This window comes from Rhipicephalus sanguineus, chromosome 4, assembly GCF_013339695.2.
Source record: "Rhipicephalus sanguineus isolate Rsan-2018 chromosome 4, BIME_Rsan_1.4, whole genome shotgun sequence".
NCBI classification, from domain to species: Eukaryota; Metazoa; Arthropoda; class Arachnida; order Ixodida; family Ixodidae; genus Rhipicephalus; species Rhipicephalus sanguineus.
In genome coordinates this window covers 154,089,384-154,107,822 of record NC_051179.1, presented here as the reverse complement: position 1 = coordinate 154,107,822, position 18,439 = coordinate 154,089,384, and the positions used below count along the sequence as shown (strand labels likewise).

The following is an 18,439-nucleotide window of genomic DNA, read 5'->3' as shown; positions in this document are numbered from 1 at the left end:
TCGCGCTCTGTGATTGAATAGTTACGCTCTGCGGGAGATAGCAGTCGGCTTGCATAGGCTATAACACGGTCGTGTCCACGTTGGTGTTGCAGTAACATAGCTCCTATGCCGTGCCCACTGGCGTCAGTGCGGACCTCGGTTGAAGCTGATGGGTCAAAGTGGGCCAAGACTGGCGGAGTGGTAAGCAGGGTAGTAAGTTGAGAAAAGGATGGGGCTTGATCAGGGCCCCAGTAAAAAGGGGCGTCTTTCTTCAAGAGGTCGGTGAGGGGGCGTGCAATGGTCGCAAAGTCCTTAACAAAGCGTCGGAAATAGGAACACAGCCCCACAAAACTTCGAACATCCTTTGGGGACCTCGGAACAGGAAAGTTTGTAACGGCGCGAATTTTCACAGGATCTGGGCGCACGCCTGTGGCTTCGACGAGGTGGCCAAGCACGGTGATTTGACGACGAGCAAAGTGGCATTTGGAGGAGTTCAATTGAAGTCCGGCTCTACGGAAAACGTCAAGAATTGCCTCTAAACGATCGAGATGCGAGTCGAATGTCGGTGAAAAAACAATAACGTCGTCGAGATAACACAAGCAGGTGGACCATTTGAACCCTTGGAGCAATGAGTCCATCATTCTTTCGAAGGTGGCCGGTGCATTACAGAGACCGAAGGGCATCACCTTGGACTGATAAGACCATCAGGAGTGACGAATGTGGTCTTCTCGCGGTCCATCTCATCGACGGCTATCTGCCAGTAACCAGACCGAAGGTCGATAGTTGAAAAACAAGTAGCACCATATAGGCAGTTTAGGGCGTCGTCGATGCGGAACAAAGGATAAACATCTTTTTTTGTAATCTTGTTGAGGTGCCAGTAATCTACACAAAAGCGCCATGTTCCATCCTTCTTTTTGACAAGGACGACGGGAGAAGCCCAGGGGCTGCACGAGGGCTTGATAATGTCTTTCGTGAGCATCTTCTGGACTTCCTGCTGTATTACTGTACGCTCCGACGCGGAAACACGATAGGGACGCCTGTGAATTGGATTCGCATCGCCAGTATTGATGCGATGCGTAACGACGGTCGTTTGGCTTAAGGATGTACTGGCAAAATCAAAAATGTCGCGATAGCGCTCCAGAACGTGGTAGAGAGCTTCAGCTTGATCTGACGTGAGGTCCGATGAAACCATCCGTTTAATGTCGACGCCCAAGGAAGATGATGTAGTTGACCCATGGGCTGAGCTGCAGCAATCATCCACTCTGAAAGGCTCGACATGGTGGTCCTGAAGAGCGGTAATTTGGGCCAGAGAGATACCCTGGGGGAGAACCTGTGCCGTCAGTGCGAAATTGACAAGGGGAAGGCAAGTGCGGTTTCCCGTAATTGTCAGAATCGTGTGCGGAACAGCGACACCACGCGTAAGCATTACGGCAGGAAGCGGTGCAACCATGTAATCGCCGTCAGGTACAGGTGGCGTGCAGGATAAGTCGACGTGTGTAACGGAGTTCGGCGGGAGGCGTATAAAATCGGTGCAGCTGAGACGACTTTGAGGTGGGTCGGTCGGATCGGAAAGGAGAGGCAAATCAAGGTGAAGAGAGCCGGCTGAACAGTCTATGAGGGCAGAGTGAGTGGCTAGAAAATCCATACCGAGAATGAGTTCATGAGGGCAATGTTCGATAACGGCAAAGAGAACGACAGCGCTTCTATCTTCAATAGTGACCCGGGCAGAGCACATGCCAATAATAGCGGCAGTTCCCCCGTCGGCGACTCGTACGGCTCGGTTTAGGGCGGGCGTGACAACTTTCTTAAGTCGGTGGCGAAGAGCAGCACTCATAATGGACACATGCGCCCCAGTATCAATTAACGCGCTCACAGGAACATTGTCCACAGTAACGTCCAAAAGATTCCGGTTTGTTGTTAACGTTAAACGAGGATTTCTTGCGGAGGTCGTCAATGCAGCTCCACCTCCAGAAGCTGCACTGCGTAGTTTTCCGGTCGGAGGCGCTGCGAATAAGTCGGAGATTGTGGGGGCGAGCGAGATTGGCGGCGAGCAGGGGATGGTGAGCGGTCGTGGCGAGGTCTGGTCAGAGGTGCGGCAGGAGCAGAGAATGTGGTCGGCATAGAAGCAAGCGCTGAGGACGACTGGTTGACAGAACTGGCCTGGTTTGGAGACCCATAGTGTGCCGGTGGAGCCCAGTGGTTGCGGCAATAGCGAGCGATATGACCAACGCGTCGGCAGTTAAAACAGATGGGCTTGTCGTCAAAGGTACGCCATTCGGACGGGTTGCGTTGTCGAGAATAGTTGGAAGCAAGTCGAGGAGCGGACGGCCGACGATAAAAAGGCTCAGCAGAGTATACAGGTGGAGCAGGATTTAGGCCGAAGTTCGATAATTCTTGACGGACGACGGCCTGGATCAAGGAAACCGTTGTCGGGGAAGGGTCAGGCGTTGAGAATGGAGTGACCACCGGTTGCGCTGCCTCGACTTCTCGACGAATGATGCGGCTGAGGTTGTCACATCGAGGGGCATCGAAGACGTCTTCACAAGAGGAAGTAGGCGCTGTGTTCGGAAGGCGCGTGATGGTTTGAGGTACGCGGCGGGCTTTAGCCTGTTCTAGACGGCGGCATTCTTTAAGGATCGTGTCGATGCTCGCGATGTTGTTAAAAACCAGCAGATGGAAGGCGTCGTCGGCAATACCTTTCAGGACGTGATTAACTTTCTCGTCTTCCGACATGCGCTGGTCGGCCTAGCTACAAAGAGCCAGGACGTCAAGAATATAGGAAACGTAGGACTCAGTCGAAGTCTGGGCACGCGTGGCGAGAGCCTTCTTTGCAGCGAGCTGACGGCCAGACGAATCGCCGAAAAGATCGCGGATCTTCTCTTTGAAGAGATCCCAGTTCGTTATTTCTTCTTCGTGGGTTTCAAACCATGTCCGCGGAGTGCCGTCGAGGTAGAAAAGAACGTTAGCGAGCATGAGTGTGCGATCCCAGCGGTGCGTAGCACTGACGCGCTCGTGCCGGTTCAGCCAGGCGTCAACGTCGGTAGTACCATCTCCGGAGAAAGTGCCTGGATCGCGGGGAGGCGAGAACATGACGTAGGTTGTGGCTGGGGCTGAAGGGGTCGGCGGTGATGAAGCTCCGGGAGGCGAAGTCGGTGAGGGGTCGCCTGTGTTGCGACCGCTGCGCGTTTCCATGGAGGTACGGGAATCGTCCACCTCCACCAATAATGTTACAGGTAGCTTGTTTAATAACTATTCACAATGCACAGCGCAGGGTGGACAAGGTGGCGACAGTCCAGCAACAACCAGCAAGCGACGTCGTCTTCCTCTTTCATACAGCCACGCTGTCTGGTATCAATATCACACTAATTTGCACCATACTATTATTGTTTTCCCATCTGTTCGCTACCTATTGTTGTTCTAACAAAAACTGTCCTCGTGATTTTTTTCCTTTCTCTTTCGTTTCGTGGTGTGAGCATGGATTCTGGCAGGTTTCATGCACCTAAACAGCTTGGTGTTTAAAGGGGCCTCCAACACTTTTCCAGAATGATCAGAAAACGCTGTCGATCGGTAGTCGAAGCTCCTGGGGGACACGCGAGCCAAACATTATGGCGCAGCAGGCGGCCTGCAGGTCACTATTAATTCTCAAAGTCAACTAGAAATTGTTCCCTCTTCTCTCGATGAATGATGCCATAAACCCGAATGACCGCGCCATAAAACCAAAGCCCACGGCCATGGGCTTATTTGAGGATCGTGAGCAGCATAGTTTCCGTATCCGCCGCGGGATGCTGCCACGTGTCCGCGCCCTCGCTCGCGATCACATTAAAAGTAAGCTACGCGTTCGAAGGAAAAAAATAAAATAAAATCTTCAGGGTCATTACACGCGCTTGCGAATGCTCTTAGCTTCTTGCCCCCTTGTCATCCCCCTCCCTGCGTAGCTCTCAGTGCGCTCGCTGGTACGAGAGGAGAGGGAAAGCCCTTGAAGCGTGCGACAAATCCGTGTGACTTCACTTGTACTTGACAGATTATAAAAATTTTTTTCCGGTAGTCGATTCATGAAGCAATAAGCTCTTTTATTGGAGCCATTCAACGATTACTTGGACAAGTGTTGCAGGGCCAGTTTAATACATCTTTTGGGTTTCAGCTGCCGCAAACGCTGGAACCGTTATGGTATTGAGTGCGCTCAGCACCACCTCCATGGAAGACGTGGCATCCGCAGCGCCAGGGGGCGTCCGCTGGCTCCAGATGGAAGTCGTGAAAGACCGCTCCGTGACCATTGACTTCTTAACTCGAGCAGAGAGGATCGGCTATGGAGCCATTGTCCTCACTGTCGACATGCCTGTGTTTGGACTTCGTGTGTCGACTGTCAAAAACCGTATGACTTACCCCGAGCACCTCTGGTGAGTCCGTACGATGCGTTTGCGATAATATATTTATATATATATATGCGTAATTATCGTTCATGAAATGCAGCATATAGCTGGAGGCATCCGTTTGAGCAGCTGATTCGATGGCACCATCTTGAGTTGGAGAGTTCAACCAGCGGGTACCTACATTTACCACAACAGTAGCTGGATATGACATATATCACACTAATCTGTACTACCAGTGTAAAGGCGTCGGCGGCAATGCAGTTAACAAGGTGCAATGTTTTTTTTTTATTCTTATTAAGGTGTTTTGGCGGTGACGGTAATACCGTACCGTTCACGCTAGTGTATTACCGTTCCGTGTCGTGTGTACTACTATCCGAAAACGTTTTAGCAACGTGAGTTCCTCGGTGAGCACGGTCGTATGCCGAGGTGATTACAGTAGTTAAGACAGGTCTTGCAGATTAAAATAACGACTACGACTGTACGATATTCCCACGCTTAACGTGCGGTACACTGGCACTGCTAAAGCGCCCCATTGTCATGTTGAAGAAGCCCTCTACATAAGTTGAAACGACGAAGACGAAGTTCTGTGCCATCAGCTAGCGACTTCCGTCACTATGCATCAGGGGCGCAGCGTTTACTGTTGGTTATTTTTCTTCCTCTTGTGCTGAACCCACAAGGCTAAAGCAAGGGCAGGTAGCAACACAATGAACACCGACGCCATGCGCAGGAAGAAATAATAGGCAGCACTGGTGGTTGCACCCCATAAGCACAGTGTCACAAGCGTTATTAGAGGAAAGTGGCGAAAGTAGAGGAAAATGGGACGTATGCAACATAATGTTAGCAGTGATAGTACAAAGTCATCATGTAAGAATGTTAAAAGCGAAAGGAACTCGGGAGAGCCTGCTATAATGCAACAATGGTTAAGCAACTTATCTTGTGAAAGTCTCAATAGATCAACCAAAGCTACATGAACTGTCCGAAGGCTAAGATGACAGCTGCCATAAGAAATTCAAAAACGGACCCTGTGCAGCTTTAGGCCGTTGTGTTTCAGTTCGATTTCAGTTGATTATTCGCTGATGACGTCATTCGTTAGGCAATGATCCATTCGTCCTAACGACAGGATTTCTTGCTGGCATTTACTTTGCAAATTCGCGCCTGTTTAAATCTCAACAAAATGCCACGCAGGCAAGTGAATTTAACCTTTGCGTTCATTTTTTTTCGCGCATGAGCATTCAACATACATAGAAAAGCCTGACAATCTTGGCCGGTTGCTTCATATACAGCACGCTAATGGCTTGTCCATCTCACTGAGATTACAATAAATCATTTTGACTGAGTGAGCTGAGAACGTAAGCGAAGAAAAAAATTTCTTTAGGATAGTATCATCTATGCACCGTGGCACTAATTTAATATCTATTCGTCATATTGTTTGCATTGATTCACACGTAGAGATGATTTCTATCCACCTGTGCTAATCTGTACGGTCTACGGTCTTAATTTGCATTTTTTATGTTGCACGACAATGTAACTTTCATAATTTCATTTTTTTCTTTGATAACAGTATTATGCCATATTGACTTGTTCGACAGCGGTGTTTCGATATTGACACGCATAACTGCTTTTTTTTTTCCTTGTGACTGGGTTTCTCCATATAAAGTCAGCACGCAGAGAAACGTGCTGTTTCTCTGCGCAGGCCGTGCCTGTGTGCATCAAAACCTACTCGTGCATTTACGAATGTTCTACTCAGGTAGCATGCAAGACGCGCCCGTTTCTCTACGTTTCGGAACTTACGCGAACGTCAGCGATACCGCTAGAACGAACGTTGATGCATATATAAAAGCGGACGTCTTTCACCGAAGCTCAGGTTCTCGTCGACTGTGCTCGCCGGTACCATTAAAATGCGAGTGTTTTGTTTTGCGCCTATTCGACACACCCGTCAAACTTCGCAGCCTGACATGCGCGTTCTTCACCGTCACAGCCACTTGATCAACGATATTGTTGGTCTGCAACGTTCGCAAAAACAGCGGCCCGATGTGAACGTTACGGGGAGCCCTATTTCTGGATGTGCACTCGCGCTTCTCTTGCTTGCGTAGTCATCATCAGTCTATAGTCCTTTTAAGCGTTCTCTAATTTTACGGCCGTTTGTCGACAAGCCGCTCAAGATTACGCCGTGGCTTTGGAGAAATGCCAACGTCTAAGAACTCTGTTTCTCATAGCTTTAATCCCGCAAACGTGGAGTCAAATATTGTAAAGAATGGCAGGCATACATTAATTTTCTCTCGCTTTCGAATGGTGTATATGGATACTTTTGTTTCGCAATATTATATGTGCTTTAATCTAGCCACGTGTCTAGAGCGGTCAGTTTTCTTTCATTTTAATTCAGGCATACCGCGCTACACAGCTCAACCGATCTAGTACATAAGCTCAAGAAATATGAAGTTAGCCATTACCGTCTTCTTCCATCTTATACAGACAGAAAAAACCTCCATTAGCCCTCGAAGCAAATTCACGCAAGGAGTAAATTTCTCCCATCTGTCATGTATCGACTAAAAGTTGAGCCTGTTTTTTTTTTTCAGCTTAGCGAACTTCGAGGGAACTAATTACAGTCATATTAAAGACCTGAAAGAATCTTGCCTGGAACAACTGCGGCAGTCATTCGACAGGTCGCTTACATGGGATGCGCTGGCCTGGATAAAAAGCGTCACAAAACTTCCTGTGGTCGTCAAAGGAATTCTCACCGGTGAGAGAGCAAAGCAGTCTCCTGTATCACTGCTCTACTACATACTACATTATCCGTGGCTATGCTATGCCAGGAGCTGCTTGGCACACGCGCGCTTTCTGTGGCGTATACCCACATTGCCCTTCTCCCCTCCTTCTTTTCTTCCTCCTCTCCCTCGCTTCCCTTTGCCACCCCCTTGCTATGCTGCACTACGCAAGGCTATGCCATACTACCCACTTTCTGGGGCACATACCATAATCCTCCCAGAGTCCGGGCCGGGTATGTTTTCCCGTATTGATTAAAATAGGCCGCAGGCTCCACACCTGGTGGTGCCCTTCCGTGAATTCCTTTAAGTTTCAGCTTTGAAAGCATGCTGTTTCTGTGGCGCTGGTCACGCGAACCGGTCGCACGCAAAGCTTAAACAGATCACCTGTTAAAATAGTTCGCACTATCTGTAGAGTTTTGTTCCGTACTCGCCAATAACCGCGCGCCTCCGACTAGTGTTCGTAGCTGCGGTCTTGTTGACGGTGTCGGTGAGAAATATCGCTTCAATGGCATCGATATGTTTATGTACTTGCTCCAATCGAATTAAAACGATGCTTACGCAAGTGCTACTCCCTTTCACTATTAGCGAGAGGCGAAAATACATTCAGTATTTCTGGAACTTCAGATACTATTCCCTTATACATTACCTTGCTACGATGGAACAGAGGTAGCATTTGAAATTGTGATCTCTTCTATAAGCCAGCAGCTGCCGTCAGAGTGCCTCCATGCTGGCCAGGTAAAGTGGTAAATACAAGATTGTGATTAGCGTATGTAGTTGCGAAGTGAACACCTTCGCACACTTTTCCTTTTTATTCGCAGCGGAAGATGCTTGTGAAGCTGTAAATCACGGGGCCTCCGCGATATTGGTTTCAAATCATGGTGGCCGCCAGCTCGACGGTGTGCCTGCAACGGTAAATGTGAACAGCGCGTTTTTTCCTAACTAAGAATTTGTATTTTTGTTTTTTTTTTTGCGCCATGAAATCGAGAGCACCATTATGAACACTCACTCTGAAACCACAATGTTTGCTTTTGTTGAGATATCGCTAGGCTGTTTTGTTCAAGACCGTAACGTTTTGGCTCTACCATGGGAATTTGTTGTACTAAGTCAACACAGCTAATTGCTGTAACCTGCACCATAATGAAGGGTTGCTTAATAATTTTCGCCCCCCTGCGGTTCTTTAAATCGCCCCTCTCATAGTTTGGTCATTGCGAACGTACATGTGCGGCGCGGAAGTTCCAATCATGTCTCCAAATTATGAAATGCCTGCGTGGAGCGAAAACGGTCATGACGCAAAACAAAAAGCTGCGCGCCCTTCCTTTTGCGGGAGGCGTGCGTCGAAAAATCTGCATATATATATATTGTGAGGACGAAGATCGACACCGGGGCTCTGGTGCGCGGGGACAGCTAGCGGGTAGAGAGAGACAAAGACGAAGAGACAGAGATTAGAACAGCTTGCCCGAGAAACGGGTGTTGTCTCTGTCTGGTTCATCACAATGGCGCAGCCTACGACGCGCATCGAACCTTGAAGCTGAAGCCACGTGTCCTCGAGAGTCATCGGCAGCGCGGGTCTGTCCATCCAAGGAACGCCGTCCACGCTTCCTCGATCATGGACTCCACGACTCGACCGCTGCTGCCGCTACTTACCGAATCATCCGCGGACGGCGTCCATGCCTCTTCGGTGGTTCCAGCGTACGACCTTCCAGGAACCGTGCTACTACCTTCGTCTGAGAATGTGCACCGGCTCCTGTCGTCTGGGAACGTCGCGGACGCGCTCCGTGACACGCATCCGGTGCCCAAGACTCTTTCAACGCGTGAGCATCCAAGGGACGCTGTTCAGGCTTCCTTGGACGTGAATGTTGCCGTCGGGAGTACTGCTACCACCGCATACTCCGTCGACGTTAATCCTCGCTCTTTGTGCGCCTCATGCGACAGCGCCGCGGAGCTGTTGCGTACCATCACACCTCCGCGTTGAGATAAACGCCTGGATATCGCGGTGCTCCGAGCTGTATCCCGACGCTATACCATCACTGTGCGCAATGAATGCCCTGTTTGCTGCAGCTGCCTCACACGGCCTTGAGTCCAGTTCAGTCCAGAGCCGTAGAGAGCTCCGGTGTGCCCTGACGCAGCTCGAATCTCAACTGGGCTCCTTAGCGTCGGCATACTCCAGATTTTCGGCTGCCGCTCCACCATCGCCGGCTGTCCACGAATTACCGGAGTTCCACGGTTTCCAGAACGACGCTGACGACTGGGTGGCGACCGTGAACGCAATCGGAGCTCGCGAGTGCTGGACGGATCAGCAGAAGTGGTGCGTGGCCATCAACCGCCTTCGAAACGGTGCCGCGGCGTGGCACAGGTACGAAGGCGTGAGGCAGCAATCCTGGGCCGAGTGGAGCACCAAGCTCAAAGCTGCCTTTGGACCGATGGACTACCACCTCGCTACCGCCACCCAGCCCAACCTCAATGCTACCGAGGATGGAGTTCTGAAGGGGCATCACCTCGAGGCGGGTACTGTGCAGTGCAGCTTACCACCACGACAAGTTGAGGCAACATTCTCTCCACAGCACTTGGTGACGCGTGCCCCAAACTCATCTTCCCTTGGTGACCTGGACGTGACGGCTCCTCTCGGACTCGGCACGATGTCAATCCAGAAGCCGGACGAATCCAAGACCATTACTAATGTGTCCGGAGAGCCATCTGAGCTAACTCATCCGCAACTTCAAGCGCATTCATTGCCCGAATGCGCAGATGGCCACCTTGCTTTGAATGAGACCAAGGATGTAGTGTCGACCACGTTTACCCGATGCACCGATCTGAAAGATTCCAGTACATGCCTGTGCGAAATGGTGACAGCAGCCGCTCTGAAAGGAAAAGGCTCGCAGTACCTGACTACAGACCATCAACGGTTGGACGGGATGGAGTACAATGTGTCGAACACGAAGGTGTTCAGCAAGAAGGTTTCCCGGGAAGACTGCATGAAAGTTTCCCCGTCACTATTCCCACTGCCTGGTGACGGAATATCAATCACGAAGAAACGTGCTCTGGACTTCACAACCACGGCAACCGAAGAGTCACCTAGACCGCTTCCAGAGACGTCGGGCGTCAATGAAAACGAGAGCGAGCGCTCCGTTGACAGCGTGGAGACTTCGGCTGTAGAAGAGAATATTTCAATTCCCACAAAACCGCAGAAGGTTCCTGACGAAGGTCCTGACCGTTTTCCCGGTGTTGACAATCACGGCGTTTTAACCGAAAAGAAGCACCGAGGCACCTTGCCAGCTACGGTGCGTCCTCGGAAGCTGTTCCGGCATCCGTCCTTGTGCATGCCACATCCGCCGCTACCTCCGACACAAAGCCAAAGCCGGCCGCCGGAAGCATGTTTTTTGCGATTTAGCCACGGTCGCCCACCAGACCCACGAGCCAAGACGACAGATGCACAAGCCAAGTCAAAGCGTGGCCGAGACCGGCCACCGCGATGCAGCCAAAGCCGCCCACCAGAGACGCTGTCGGCAGTTCCGCGGGCTCGCAGTCATGGCCGAGTGTGAGGACGAAGATCGACACCGGGGCTCTGGTGCGCGGGGACAGCTAGCGGGTAGAGAGAGAGAAAGACGAAGAGACAGAGATTAGAACAGCTTGCCCGAGAAACGGGTGTTGTCTCTGTCTGGTTCATCACAATATATATATATATATATATATATATATATATATATATATATATATATATATATATATATATATATATATATATATATATATATATATATATATATTGTAGAGAAGAATTGGAACGTTGTAATGGGCCGTCCTCTCCAGCGCCTTCTAGTGGGTCGCCCTCTTCGCCTCTTGTCGGAGAGCACGCCCCTCGTGCTCGTGCTCGTGAGAGTCTGCGAGTCTGCGCTCTGTCGTTGTGCATCGTCGCCGTCAATCCCGCCGTCAATAAACGCCTTAACAAAGTGGTGGAGAGTGCTGTACCGTCACCGCAACTTCGGTCTCCATTCGATGCCCCTGGAGCTTCGATCCCGTACCGTGCCATCTACCATGCCGCAAGACGCCGCTCAGCAAACGCCGCCTCCTGCTCCGACCGCTTGTCCCGGTGTCCCCCGTATCCGCGACCCTCCTGTCTTCACCGGCGCGGATGGCACTGACGTGGAGGACTGGCTCGCGATTTACGAACGGGTGAGTGTTCCCAATAAATGGGACGAAGCAGGCAAGCTGACCAACTTGGTTTTCTACCTCGCGGGTGTGGCAGGCATGTGGTACAACAACCATGCATCCGATTTCCCCACGTGGTCCGATTTCAAGACCGCCATCGTCAACGTGTTTGGCCGCCCTGCCGTTCGTAAGCTTCAAGCCGAACAGCGCTTACGTGAACGAGCTCAGCAGGCAGGGGAATCGTTCACGAGCTACATCGAAGACATCCTTGACCTGTGCAAGAAAGCCGACGCGAGCATGTCGGAGTCTGACAGAATCAGGAATGTTCTGAAAGGCATCGACGACGATGCCTTCACTATGCTGCTGGCCAAAAACCCTCGCACAGTGGCAGAAGTCATTACCCTGTGCCAAAGCTACGAAGAGCTGCGCCGGCAGCGCTTGATGACCCGTCGACCGCCATCACGCGATGCTGATCTGGCAGGCTTGTCGGCAATTCCTGACCACTCCACTTTGCTCGCCGAAATCAAGTCGTTCGTGCGTGAGGAAATTGCCCGCCAGGTCTCTCTACTGGCTTTCACTCCACCGCAGCATGTTGACCAGCCGCCAACTACACTTCTGCCTCCTCTCCGCCGAGCGATTCAGCAAGAAATCGCGGAGGTCATTCCCGAATACCACCAGCCGCCTCTAGTGCCTGCACCACTAAGCTACGCGCAAGCTGTAGCCAGGCCGCCCCCAGCAATTCCTGTGGCTGGCCCGCGGAGTTACGCCGAAGCCGTCGTCGGACCACAGGCCTTCGACGTGGCTGTGCCGCCTACATACGTCGACGTCGCCCCCAGGCCCCCACAGCTGCCCACAATGCACTCATTTCAGCAGCCGCCTCGTCCATCCCGTTCTGCGACATGGATGGGACCCGCGAACCGCTGGCGCACTTCCGACAACCGCCCCATTTGCTTTGCGTGCGGTTGCGCCGGTCACGTCGCACGCTACTGCAATCGCGTGCAGCCGCCTCGGGTCGCATCAACCCTGACCAGCTCATCAAGCAGCCCTTATTATGACCAAGCGCCGCCAATGTCACCGACGTCCCGCCCCGCACCATCTACCCGCCGTTCACCGTCTCCACGACGTCGCTCACTGTCGCCGATGCGGCCACGTCCGGGCTCACGCGACCAGGAAAACTAGTCGTCGCAGTCCACGAGGCAAGGGCTGCGACGCTATCGAACTGCGAAAGCCCTCAGCGAAGCCCCTCGAACGTGATTGACGTGTTTGTGGGCAGTGTTCGCGCATCCGCCCTTATCGACACTGGAGCCGCCGTATCCGTTATGGACGCCAAGTTTAGCCGACTACTGCGAAAAGTGACGACGCCGCTTTCGGGGCTCTCCCTCCGTACAGCCAGTGCCCAAGGTATCCACCCAACAGCGGTCTGCACAGCTCGCGTCATTATTCAGGATGCTCTGTACGCCGTCGAATTGATCATAATTCCTGCCTGCTCTCACGACGTCATCCTAGGGTGGGATTTTCTCTCCCGCCACGACGCCGTCATTCATTGCGCACCAGCCGAAATAGAGCTCTCACCATTCTCTGAATTGGCGCCGGCAGACAGTCCATCGGCTGCGGGCAAGGTACTTGTCAAAGACGACACCAAGGTGCCTGCAAACTCGTCGACGGCGGTGTCAGTGTACTGCGCCAGTCTCTCCGACACCGTTGCACTTCTCTCGCCATCTGACCGTGTTTGCACGAGGAAAGGCATGCTGGTGCCTTTCGCGACCGTCCAAGTCCAAGTCCAGCGCCTTCTAGTGGGTCGCCCTCTTCGCCTCTTGTCGGAGAGCACGCCCCTCGTGCTCGTGCTCGTGAGAGTCTGCGAGTCTGCGCTCTGTCGTTGTGCATCGTCGCCGTCAATCCCGCCGTCAATAAACGCCTTAACAATATATATATATATATATATATATATATATATATATATATATATATATATATATATATATATATTGAAATAAAGCGGTTAAGCCGACGCTTTATTACGCCATAGGCAAGATGGCGCCGACCAAGAAGAGGCCCGAGCCGATGACTGATGATGGTTATGTACAGATGAGGAAGATGAAGTCCAATTAATGCCTACACTAATTTCCCCCGTTGACGAAAGCGGCCAGCCTGGCCGCGAATTACGTTGTGGAACGCAGATGAAAGGGTTTGAGACGCGAAACGTGCACAACCTCTGTGCCGCGGCAGCGTTGGTCAGTGGAGGCATGAACAGGGGTAACACGGTAGTTCACCGGCGAGGTCTGGTCTATAACTGCGTAGGGGCCAATATAGCGAGATTCAAGCTTTTCGCATAAGCCAGGTGTCCTTGCAGGCGTCCATAGGAGTACAGGGTCACCAGGGCGATAGAAAACGTCGCGGTGAGTGGCATCGTAGCGATTTTTGCGATCTTCTTGGCTAGCCTCGGTGTTTATACGGGCGCGACGACGGCATTGGGCAACCCGGTACAGAAACTGGTCGCAAATGAATGGTGAAGAATTGACGGGTCCAGAGAAGAAAGAAACGTCGAGTGATGAGGTTGGCTGGCGTCCGTATACTAAGAAAAACGGAGAGTAGCCTGTGGTCCGTTGAACTGACGTATTATACGCAAACGTTACAAATGGGAGAACCGCATCCCAGTTACGATGGTCAGGTTGGATATACATGGATAACATGTCGCACAGCGTGCGATGAAATCTCTCCGTCAAACCATTTGTCTGTGGGTGGTAGCTAGACGTTGTCTTGTGGATTGTGTTTGACGCTTGGAGAACTTCACTAAGCGTGCTTGAGAGAAACGCCTTGCCTCGGTCGCTCAAAAGAACGTGAGGGGCTCCGTGACGTAGGTAGATAGCTTTCAAGAAGAAGGTTGCTACTTCGGAAGCAGTTCCTGAAGTGACCGAGGCCGTCTCAGCGTACCGGGTCAAGTGATCAACAGCGGTGACGATCCATCTCTTGCCGTCTGGGGTAGTTGGAAGGGGCCCGAATAGGTCAATTCCGACGACAGAGAACGGCTGTGCTGGGCAAGGAAGTGGTTGTAGGGTCCCGACTGGGACAGTAGTAGGCCGCTTGCGGTGTTGGCAAAGGGCGCACGAGGCAATATATTTAGCTACGCTCGTGGAAAGACCTGGCCAGAAGAACCGGCTGCGGATGCGCTCGTGGGTTTTGTGGTAGCCAAAGTGGCCTGACGTTGGGTCGTCGTGTGAAGCCCGAAGAACTTCCCCGCGAAGAGCCCGCGGTACGACGGGGACCCATCGATGGCCTTCCGGGTGAAAAATGTACCGATAGAGTACGTCGTCTTCAAACTTGAATAGCTTGAGCTGTTTTCGTAGCCTGGCATTAGGAGAAGACGAAGCACCACTTAGGCGACTGATGATGTCACTGCAATAAGAATCAGTACGCTGGTGAGTGGAAAGCACTGAAGGGCGGTTGGCTGAAGGCAGGGAAGAAATGGATGCAATCGACGATGTGTCCTCAGTGCGGCCAATTTGACAAGGTGACGTGACGTGCTCCGATGTTGGCGGCAATGGACATCGTGATAGAGCATCGGCATCTTGATGCTTCTTTCCGGTCTTGTAAATGACGTCAAAGTCATATGCTTGTAATCGGATAATCCAGCGGCCAAGGCGTCCCGACAAGTTTTTGATTGTCGACAGCCAGCATAGCGCATGGTGGTCGGTCACAACAGTGAAATGTCGACCATGGAGGTACGGACGAAATTTTTGGATGGACCAGACAACAGCCAAGCACTCTTGTTCGGTTATCGAGTACTTCTTCTCTGCAGAGGTGAGAGTGCGGCTTGCATACGCGACAACTTTCTCGCGAAATTCACGGTCACGCTGTAGCAGTACGGCACCAATTCCCTGCCCACTAGCGTCAGTGTGCAGTACCGTAGGTGCGTCGTCATTGAAATAACAAAGAACCGGTGGGGATGTCAGTGCGCGCTTGAGTTCTTGGAATGCGGCTTCGCACTGATGATTCCAATCAAAGGGAGCGGTACTAGCAAGGAGCTTGTGGAGAGGCGAGGCAATGGTGGCAAAGTTCCGGATGAAGCGTCGGAAGTATGATGCGAGCCCAAGGAAGCTGCGCAGTTCTTTTGCACGGAGTGGGCGCGGGAAGTTGAGCACTGCGGAAATTTTGTCCGGATCGGGCTGGATGCCATCTTTGTTAACGAGATGTCCGAGAACTTTGATCGTTGTGCTACCGAAGTGGCACTTCTTTGTGTTTAGTTGAAGGCCAGCATTGGAGAGGCATGTGAGCACTTCGTCGAGGCGTTGCAGATGGTCATCGAAAGTGGAGGAAAACACGACGATATCGTCCAAATAGCATAGACAAGTTTTCCACTTGAGGCCGCGAAGAACAGTGTCGATCATCCTTTCAAATGTGGCGGGGGCATTGCATAGGCCGAAGGGCATTACGTTAAACTCGTAAAGACCGTCCGGTGTAGAAAAGGCGGTCTTTTCTTTGTCCGCTTCGTCCATTGGAATTTGCCAATATCCGGAACGAAGGTCAAGGGTGGAGAAGTACTGCGCGCCTTGCAAACAGTCAAGTGCATCATGGTCTGCTGGCGTAAGCGGCGTCCCGAACGGAGCTCCAGGAGAGATCTTTAGAAGAAGAGAGGTCGAAGGGATCGGAAAGCTCCTCCACCACTTGAAATAAAGCGGTTAAGCCGACGCTTTATTACGCCAAAGGCAAGATGGCGCCGACCAAGAAGAGGCCCGAGCCGATGACTGATGATGGTTATGTACAGATGAGGAAGATGAAGTCCAATTAATGCCTACAATATATATATATATATATATATATATATATATATATATATATATATAAGTGTAGATATGGTTCTACGGGCCAGTTCTTCAATGGGAACAGTTTCGGGAGGGGGCCTCCCTTCTTCGGGGGATGAGTTAAAACTGACGTCGAAGTTCGGTCTTGCTTCTTGCCGCGTCGCTTTGAAAATATCAGCGTAACTCTTTTACAGTCCGGTTTCCAAAACACGCGCGCGCGCGAACAACGTGAGGCATATTTTATCTTTAAGTTTCGAACATTAACAGCCGGCATCAACGAGGACCCAGGAAGACTCTCCTGCCTCCGAGAGATAAGCCAAAATGAATTTGGCAGCACGGAATCATAATTGGGACCATGCCTGTTTCTTGACTGGCTCGTACGTGTGCAGTGTCGTTTACTTTCTTGCTTTTCTTTTCTCCTTTTTTTGTTTATTTTTTTGTTCATGTTTTTCACTACTTGTACAATGTAAAGTGCTTACGCTCCTCTACCACGTGGAGCCTATTCACAGGGAACGGGCGGAGATGAAAGGCGGTATGCCGACCCATTAAAGGGACGCTCTTCCCTCAGGTGCCCCATTCTGCCCTCCGCGACAGCAATTTTGGGTAGCCCTGCGCCCGACGCGAACCGAAAAACACCTTCAACGAATTCATGCCATACACAGTTAGCGTTTTCTCTTTTTTTTTTTCCTCGCCTCGTTTTCTGACTTTGTCGGTGTTCTTCTCTCTCATTTTTTTCTTTTTTTTCTTTTTCTCGTAATCTATCTCTCCCACTCTCTGAAATGTCATTGAGGGCGAGAGCGACGCGGCAAGGAGCAAGACCGAACTTCGACGTCAGTTTTAACTCATCCCCCGAGGAAGGGAGCCCCCCCCCCCCCCCCCGAAACTGTTGGGAAATATTTATAGCACTGTGACAACGCCTCCGTTGTATTGTACCCATATATATATATATATATATATATATATATATATATATATATATATATATATATATATTATATATATATATAAAGAGAGAGAGTTAAAGGGCACCCCTTCGAAATTCCACACATGTCTCGAGTAGCGCGGTAGCAGGGGTTTTGTACAGGCCGTTCAACGACGCCTACCATTCGTTGTGAAGCCCGCATTGCCGCCACTGCAAGTGAGGAGCAAAGTATAAACACCAGAAAATGTAGGTGGGGCATGTTACGTCAACATTACGTGCTCCCACGTCTTCTTCGGCGTGCAACGGAGCTTCGACACTTGCGGACGCTCGATGAAACAAATGGGGAAAGGCGTGTTCTTGCAGTGAAGCTCGCTTCCTGTAGTCACATTTACTGTGTATAATTCAATTTCTTCTTATATGTGCAACTATTTGAAAATTTCGATAGTGAAAACGTTCCCCTGACGGCGGCAGTTTACAACTTGCAGTGATTAACCGTAATTCGTAATTGGGGCTAGTGAGGGGCTCTTTAATTTACCACCGCACCGCACGGTACATGGGGGTCGTTGAAGCAAATAGACGAGCTGGGCTCAAATCACTTGTATTCTCGTCCAACCAAATCGAGATAGAAAGAACGTATCGATAGGAGGTGAGAATGCAGCAAGATGTGACAATAAGTTGTTGTAACCGGCAATACAAGGAACCGGCCTGCAAGGGACGCTCATCAGCGTACCTGCCATACGCTGTCCGCGTTCCACAGGAACGCGGGAAATCACCTGGTGCGCTGCGAGGAACGCCATCGGCGGGCCTGTTATACGCACTCGGCGTCTAGCGCGTGCTCGGACCGAGATAAAAGGAGCGCGTCGGGAGTGCGCTGGGGACTCACTGGCCTTCGCTTGCCCTCTCGTCTCGCTCTGGGCCCTTGCGCTGTTAAGGCGCTTCTCTACGCCCTGGGTTCTTCAAACTCCTGTAAATATGTAAATTAAACAGGTTTTCTTCTTGTACGTGTGAAGCGTCGCAAGAGTCCTTCTTCGCCGGAGCCTGGGTGCGAGCCTCAAACCCTCCTCGGTCACATCAAAGTGTCGAAATGCCTTAGTAGTGTTGCTTTACCTTCGGCTTAACATGCCCGTCAAGAAGGCGCGACATAGTGCAAATAAGTGTCTTGTTAAACAACCCTAGGAGTAGTAGTGGTCTTGAATTTGCATAATTCATGTAAATGAATTATCACGTACGTACATAAATGTCAAGGAAACATAGTCGACAACCGCATATATGTATATACACGGCGGCGTTGAAATAAAACGTTACCAACATAACATAAAACTAATTAAACATAACATAACCTTCAAGACAACATAGTCAGCAATAGACGGCCCACGGCGTTATATCACAGGCAAGCATTCATGAAGAAAAACCAGGCAGCGTATTCACAAAAACGTCTTACAATAAAAAACGTTCTTC

At 50.9% G+C, this 18,439-nt stretch overlaps 1 protein-coding gene across 1 annotated transcript in view; it reads left to right on the top strand.

The window, feature by feature from the left end:
• LOC119390825 (uncharacterized) overlaps nucleotides 1-18,439 on the top strand; it is a 94,650-nt gene that overhangs the window by 69,513 nt on the left and 6,698 nt on the right. The window contains exons 4-6 of the mRNA XM_037658532.2: nucleotides 4,121-4,376; nucleotides 6,926-7,089; nucleotides 7,933-8,024. Of these exons, the coding sequence (XP_037514460.1) occupies nucleotides 4,121-4,376; nucleotides 6,926-7,089; nucleotides 7,933-8,024 (512 nt within the window). The remainder of the gene's footprint in view (nucleotides 1-4,120; nucleotides 4,377-6,925; nucleotides 7,090-7,932; nucleotides 8,025-18,439) is intronic.